Source organism: Sinocyclocheilus anshuiensis, unplaced genomic scaffold (genome assembly GCF_001515605.1).
Source record: "Sinocyclocheilus anshuiensis isolate Anshui unplaced genomic scaffold, SAMN03320099.WGS_v1.1 scaffold1312, whole genome shotgun sequence".
Classification (NCBI taxonomy): domain Eukaryota; kingdom Metazoa; phylum Chordata; class Actinopteri; order Cypriniformes; family Cyprinidae; genus Sinocyclocheilus; species Sinocyclocheilus anshuiensis.
In genome coordinates this window covers 88,698-96,231 of record NW_015544237.1, presented here as the reverse complement: position 1 = coordinate 96,231, position 7,534 = coordinate 88,698, and the positions used below count along the sequence as shown (strand labels likewise).

Genomic DNA, 7,534 nt, shown 5'->3' with positions numbered 1-7,534 from the left:
ATATTATTATAGTGTTATATTTCAATTTCACAAAGAAACGTACAGTATTTTGTCCAAGCAATAATAAAAGAACACATTTAATTTATAATTTGTCTTTAATCTCCTTTTGTTAAAAAAAAAATCGTCAGTTGAGTTGAGTGAATAGTTACATCCCTAATTATCAACGTTGAAAACCGTTGTGCTGCTTCATATTTTTGTGAAAACCCATTTTTATTTTCAGGATCCTTCGATGAACAGGAAAGTTCAAAATAACAGCATTTATCTGAAATAGAAATATTTTGTAACATTATAAATGTCTTTACCGGCACTTTTGATCAATTTAATGCGTCCTTGATGAATAAAAGTACTAAGTCATTTTCAAATCAGCATATTAGAATGATTTCTGAAGATCATGTGACACTGTAGACCAGTGAATCTCAACCTTTTGGCGTACCGGACCCCAGTCCGATTCAGAACCATCCTCAAGGACCTCTAGGGGTCCACGGACCCCTGGTTGAGAAACACTGCTGTAGACTACTGAAAATACAGCTTTGATCACAGAAATAAATTACAGTTTAACACATATTCACATAGAAAACAGCTGTTTTAGATTCTAATAATATTTCACAATTTTTACAGTATTTTTGATCAAATCAATGCAGCCTTGCTGAGCAGGAGAGAACATACTGTATGTAATCCTATGAGATTGTCCGGCGGCGCACGCGTAGGCGGACGCGATGACGTCACCGCGCGCAGACTGTGATGGCGGACGTAACCGAGATAGACACGATGAAGCAGTTCCACAGCGGTTTCGAGAAAATCGACAAAGAGATGAGCCGTTATCCGCACTGCATCGTCTGGACGCCCATCCCGGTTCTGACGTGAGTCATAAAACATCTCGGAAGTACGCGAGTATAAAGGCTGAACTGAGCTCACACGAGTATTGGATTATGAAAACAAAGTGGGAAACTTCAGCTGTGATCACTGTTGACATCCTCTGGTGGTTGTTGTTGTTGTTTGTAGGTGGTTCCTGCCCTTCATTGGTCACATGGGCATCTGCACTTCCGCCGGTGTGATCAGAGACTTTGCAGGGCCTTATTTCGTATCAGTGAGTTTATACCTGATGATTGAAAATAGTGTTTTCTTCACTGATGCACTGACTACTTTCATTTCTGTTTCCCACAGGAGGACAACATGGCGTTTGGAAAGCCAACAAAGTGAGTTTAAAACTAGTGAATGTGGTTATTCGTCATCATCTGAATGTTTCTGAACTAGCGTGTGACTCATTCAACGCTTGTTGTTTCAGGTTCTGGAAGCTGGATAGGAATAAAGTGTACGGCGGCGGAGCAAACGCCTGGGATTTGGCCGTGCACGATGCGTCCGAGGAGTACAAAACCAGGATGGTAGGGCTGCTCGATTATGGCAAAAACCATAATCACGATTATTGAGTGGGCCACGTGACCAAAACTTTATACGAGTGATTTTTTTAAAGATGGCGATATATATCAAATATATATTTTCTGTAAATAAGGCTGCTATGACATCTACATTTTAGAGAGAAAAAAGATACAAATGGAACAAACTGTGCTTTTTATGCAAGTCTAAAGTATTCAACAGTCTATAACAGAAACTGAATAATCGAATGTAAAATAAAACAGCATAGTCTTCACAGTTTAATTCTTAACTTCCTTTGTTTCTTATTAAAGCTACAAAAGTTCTTCAGGTCAAGAGCAGTGAGTGATTTTTGTTGTTTGATTAATATTAAGCACACATGAATATTAGGCTGCTGTCACTTTAAGAGCCGCACAGATTCAATTTACTGTTACACACGTATTCTCAACTGTTACGTTCACTTGTTACATAACCGATGAGGGTTTACGTGATTTAATAATCACCAAGCGCCGCATTTTGACTCGTGTTTGTGTGTATTTGAGCGTTTAGACGCACCTTAAGCTCTGTTCCGTCTCTGAGCGCATGCACAGAAATCCTCCTGAGGAGCAGCGATAGTTCTCTTTCATGCTTTTAAAAACATGAATAAATCTAATTCTATAAATCAAGCACGTCCCATTTTGCAAAAGTCACGTTACATGATTTACTGATTTGCACGTGAAACTGGGCTTTTATGGAGGAGCGAAAGAGCACCGCTGGAAAGCCCCGTGAAGCTGTGGTTTACAGTGAAGTTGTAACAGCTAAGGGGCGTTGTTAGGCACAATGTGAAGCGGGCTCTGTTCCGTCTCAGAGCGCATGCACAGAAATCCTCCTGAGGAGCAGCGATAGTTCTCTTTCACGCTTTTAAAAACATGAATAAATCTAATCAACTTTAATAAATCAAGCACGTGACATTTTGCAAAAGTCGCGTTATGATTTTACAGATTCGCAAGTGAAATCGGGCTTTTATGGAGGAGTGAAAGCGCACCGCTGGAAAGAGGGCAGAATGGGGCGCAATAATCAAAATTGAATCAAAAGATTCGTTCATGAGCTGGATATCACTATGATCGCCTTTTGCACTTTTGAGTATCAGAGTAAAAGTATAAAATTTTTCTTATCACGATACGAGTAATTTGATTTCATGGTAACGATATATATCACGGTATAGCTATTTTTGCTTTAAATAAGGTCTTTTATGATATCAAAATTTTTGATAACTTAGAAATTTCATAATTGTTATCACTAGTGTTAATATCACAAAAAAAAAATTAATAAATAAAAAACTCAAGCTCACTGAAGACAAGTAAACAGTCGGCGATTAAATAAGAATAATTACAAGCAATTGGACTAAATAAAAAAAAAAAATACAGTAGAACAAAATAAGAAATGCTACATGCATTGTATAAAGTAATCAAATGTATAAAAACTTAATATATACATGGGTCAAAGACGAAAAAGGGTTTAAGCATAAAAACAATAAGTGTAATACTGCTTTAAATTGTTAAAGTGTAACACAATATTTATGTAAAAATTCAAACAACATGCTTATTCTGACCTGTACATATTAAAATATATAAAAGAATAAGAGAACATATTAAATTTTATTGTGTTTTAAATTAGTAAAAAAAATCTTACTGACAAATGGGCAAAACCTAGGATAGTGGCACATTTTAAAAATGTAAAATTACAACTAATTAGTATTTGGGGTGAAAGTAATTAGTCTTGTAATATGTCATAAATTGATTTTTGTTTGTTGTAAATATGCCTGACACGATTGTTACACTGAATGATTTTACTGGGTCTCTTCTGTAAATCAGGGGAAAATGTATGATATTTATTTTTTGCTCAGAAAAACAAAAACAAAATTGCAATTAAATTAAACAGAAAATTTTTACAAATTTTTTGGGGAAAAACAACAACAATTTAAAGCAGTTTTACACTTATTGTTTTTATGCTTAGACCCTTTTTCGTCTTTGACCCATTTACTTGAGAAGCAAAGTGACATGAGATGATGAGAAGTCACGGTTTATGAGAAATTGATTTTAAGTTTATTATTAAAAAAAAAAAACTGAATAAATATCTGCCAGTGGGTTCAGAAAAATCTACTTAATTCTAAGGGAAAACACGTTTTTATTTTCCACTGACAGATATTTGTTCTTGTTTTAAGCATAAACTTTTCATAACATTTCTTAAGTTAATTTTGCATCTTTTTTTTTTTTCAAGTGCATGCAACATTTAATGCCACGACTTTTTAAGACCCGCAGAAACCCTGTTTTATAATCAAAATTCCCTTGTTGCATCTGCTCGGTGCATTCTGGGATTGCCTTCTCTGTGAAAGACATGCAGCCTTAGCATTCAGAAGTCAGTGTGTCCTTACCTTTAACTGAATGATTTATCACAACTCCTGACGCACACAATCAGGGCTTCTGGGGAGAGAGCTGGATTGTGGGTTTCTGTGTAAGATTATCCTCACAATTCAGCGTTTTAAAGCAGGCAAAAATTAAAATTCTGTCATAATTTATGCAAGCCATGACACTCTGCCTTAGCAAGGTTTCTGTGGATCCTAAAAAGGTCTTAATTCTCCCTTCCACAAAATAAGGCTTAAAAAGCTCTTAAATCGGAGCGGAAGTCGTGACATTAAATGTTGCATGCACTGCAAAAAAATTAACATCTTCCTCAGTATTTGTGTCTTGTTTTCTGTACAAATATCTAGACATTCTTGAATCAAGATATGTTTGCTTCAGATGCAGAATGACTTGTTTTTTGAAAAAAGTTTATGCTTCAAACAAGAATATCTGCAAGTGGGGTAAGAAAAATAATCCCCATAATTTCCCCTTTGAATTCATTTTTTTTTCTTACCCCATCAGCAGATAATTTTTCTTGTAGTACGCAAAAACTAACAAAATTTTGATAAATTTTTCAGACTTAATATCTAAAGTCATTTTGCTTCTCAAGTAAATACATCTTGATTCAAGAATGTTTAGATATTTATACAAAAACACTAAGAATCATTTTTTTGCAGTGTGGCAGATATGTGTTTTTTACTCTTTAGACTGAAGAATTTAGACATTTGCACTGAAAAACAAAACAAGAGCGTCACTTTTTTTTTTGCAGTGTGATCAGAAGGTACAGTAAAAGTTATTTTCATATTCTAGTGTTTGGAAACAGGGCTATTCAAGCCATTCAAAATAATGGAGATTGGTAGGAAGTTGTATTTTTTTATATTTTACCTTCATGAAACCCTGCTTAGAAATGGGTTTGGACTGACATGAGGCCGAGTAACCGATGACAGAATTGAACCCTTTAACGTCTAAAAGGCTCATTCGAAGGCTTCTGTTCCTCTGCAGCTTTGTGGGGTTCCTGAAGACCTGGCTGCCTTTCCTGATGATTTGTGGGATCATAGTCACCATCGCCCTTGCCATCAACCTGCGATGACTTTGGCTTCAACACTGAGAGAGATGCTGTTTACATCGAATGCGTCTCAATACAGAGACCTCTGCATCTAGTGACACGGAGACACGCAGACTATCAGTACCATGGTAAATAAGTGAATTACAGGGACTTTTTCCAGTACTGCTTTCATTGCATTTGATGTATTTGTAATATAATCATATCACATACATGGATGGGGCTAAATGAAACATGGCAGCAATTTCCTGTCAAAACGGTTTTCCATCATTTTTCCTAGAACTGCTTGCATTGAAGTCAGTTTTCATCAGTTATGTTTAATGATCCAGGCGTGTATTGTTTTATATTCAAGGGAGACTGTAAATTTGCTTATTCCTTAAGATTTTTTATGTTTACATCTTCATTTATATTATATGACCAAATAAAAAAAGTGTATCCATAATGTTTGCCCTCATTTATTTTATTTTTAATTTCATATTGTAAAGAACGAGAGCACAAACACAAGTTTCTGTGGTTTGAAATGCTGAAACAGACCTAGCGTTCTTATAGTGCCGGATCTTTTCTCTTCACTGGTGTTATTTTACTATGTAAGCCTGTTTCTGCCATCGGATTTAAAATAGGTATATAGTGACTATCTCACAATTCTGACTTTACATCTTGCAATTCTGTTTTTGTTTCTGCCACAGAATTAAAAATAAAAAGGTAGTTGCAACTTTTTATCTCAGAATTCTGACTATTTCTTGCAATTCTGAAAAAAAAAAACCTTTAAATTGCAAGCTATAACGTTGCAAATCTGACTTTTTTCTCTAGCAATTCAGTTCACATCTCGAAAATCTAAGTTTAAATCTCGCAATTTAGACACTTTTTTTCCTCAGAATTCTGATTTTACACTCGCAATTCTATTTTTTTTGTTTACGCCACAAAATTACAAATAAAAAGGTAATTGCAATTTTTAATCTCAGAATTCGTACTATTTCTTGCAATTCTGAAAACAAAACAAAAATTTAAAGTGCAATCTATAAACTTGCAAATCTGACTTTTTTCTCGCAATTCAGTTCACATCTCGAAAATCTTAGTTATATTTCGCAATTTAGACACTTTTTTTTCCCCTCAGAATTCTAATTTTACACTTGCGATTGCGTTTTTTTTCTGCCATGGAATTAAAAATAAAAAGGTAATTGCAACGTTTTATCTCAGAATTCTGACTATTTCTTGCAATTCTGAAAACAAAACAAGAAAAAAATGTAAATCACAAGCTATATATAAACGAGCAATTCTCTGAATTCTCTCGCAATTCAGTTCACATCTCGAAATTCTCACTTTCACAGAATTCTGACTTTTTTCTCGCAGTTCAGTTCAAAACCTGCAATTCTAAGGTTATATCTCGCAATTTAGACTTTTTTACTCAGAATTCAGATTTTTTTTTTTAAATGTCTGCCATGGAATTAAAAATAAAAAAGCCAATTGTGACTTTTTAACTCGCAACTCTTGACTTTTTTTCTTGCAAATTAGACTTTATGTGAGCAAAAAAAGTCAGAATTGTGAGGAAAAAAACAGAATTATTAGAAAAAAAGTCTCAATTGTGAGATACAAAATTGCAATTACTTTATTTTTATTATTATTTGTTTATACCTTGGTGGAAACGAGCTTTCATACTTTTCTTCCTGATGTTTTAAATCTCAGTGTTTGAATCCAATGTGTTTTGTTCATGTTTAGTGGATTTATGAAGTTAGTTCTCAAGTTCACACAGGTGTAGCGAATCACATTAACCATCAACATCATCCACTAACTGACCGCAAACAAACAATACTGACTGTCTTCTTCAGTTGCTTTAGCATTTTAAACCCAACACACTTCTTGACTGAAGTGTTTGTGCATCTTTCTTAACTGCTGTATATTTGGGAATTTAATGCATGACAAAGGAAAGATGAGTGATGCTATTGTTTCCTAACAGTGCGGTATACATCTTTACAAAGCAAAAGCTGCTCTATAAATGTTCCTTATGGACAGAGAACACACGCTGACCCCAGTCCTGTGAATAGATGGATGTGTTGTGTTGTGGAGTGTATTCAGCTCCACCCACCCTGGCTTCTACATCTGAGATCAGGAGCTCTTTCTAGGTGAGTGTGTTGCTGAGGAGCATCTACAGCATGTGCACTTACAGCGAACGCGGTGCCATCAGACGCTCCGGACCCTGAGCGCGAGCGCTTGGATGATGCTGACGCTCGTCTGCGCGATGTTGTGCGTCTCCGCGTGCGTCGCGTCGTGTCCGCTGCGCTGCGAGTGTTCTGGAGCTCAGCGCACGGTGCACTGCGCGTCTGCCGCGCTCCTCCGGGTCCCCGCCGCGATCCCAAGCGACGCGAGCAGCCTGATCATCACCGGAAACGCGATTCACAGACTCGACCACAGCGCGTTCAGCGGACTGCAGAACGTCACACACCTGAACCTGAGCAACAATGGGTGAGAAAGATACTGCTAGTCGACAAAAACTATCTATCTATCATCTATATATTTTTTACTTTATTTCTATAGCGCTTTATACAATACTGATTGTGTCAAAGCCGCTTTACATTGTTAAACTGGAAAATAGTGTTCTGATAATGCAACAGGACAATTTTTTCAGCTAAAGTCAGTTCATTGATGATTCATTGATGTCATCATCCAGTTCAGTTCTCTTCCAATAGTGTCTGTGCAATCAGTCAAGCATCCCCAACTAAGC

The 7,534-nt window shown here is 36.2% G+C and overlaps 1 protein-coding gene across 1 annotated transcript; it reads left to right on the top strand.

The window, feature by feature from the left end:
• Window positions 1-712: 712 nt before the first annotated feature.
• LOC107697590 (transmembrane protein 222-like) lies at window positions 713-5,244 on the top strand. Its single transcript, XM_016498391.1, has 5 exons — window positions 713-860; window positions 1,003-1,087; window positions 1,165-1,196; window positions 1,286-1,382; window positions 4,755-5,244. The coding sequence occupies exons 1-5, from the start codon at window positions 742-744 to the stop codon at window positions 4,911-4,913; spliced, it is 492 nt and encodes a 163-aa protein (XP_016353877.1). The 5' UTR covers window positions 713-741; the 3' UTR covers window positions 4,914-5,244.
• The last annotated feature ends 2,290 nt before the right edge of the window (window positions 5,245-7,534 follow it).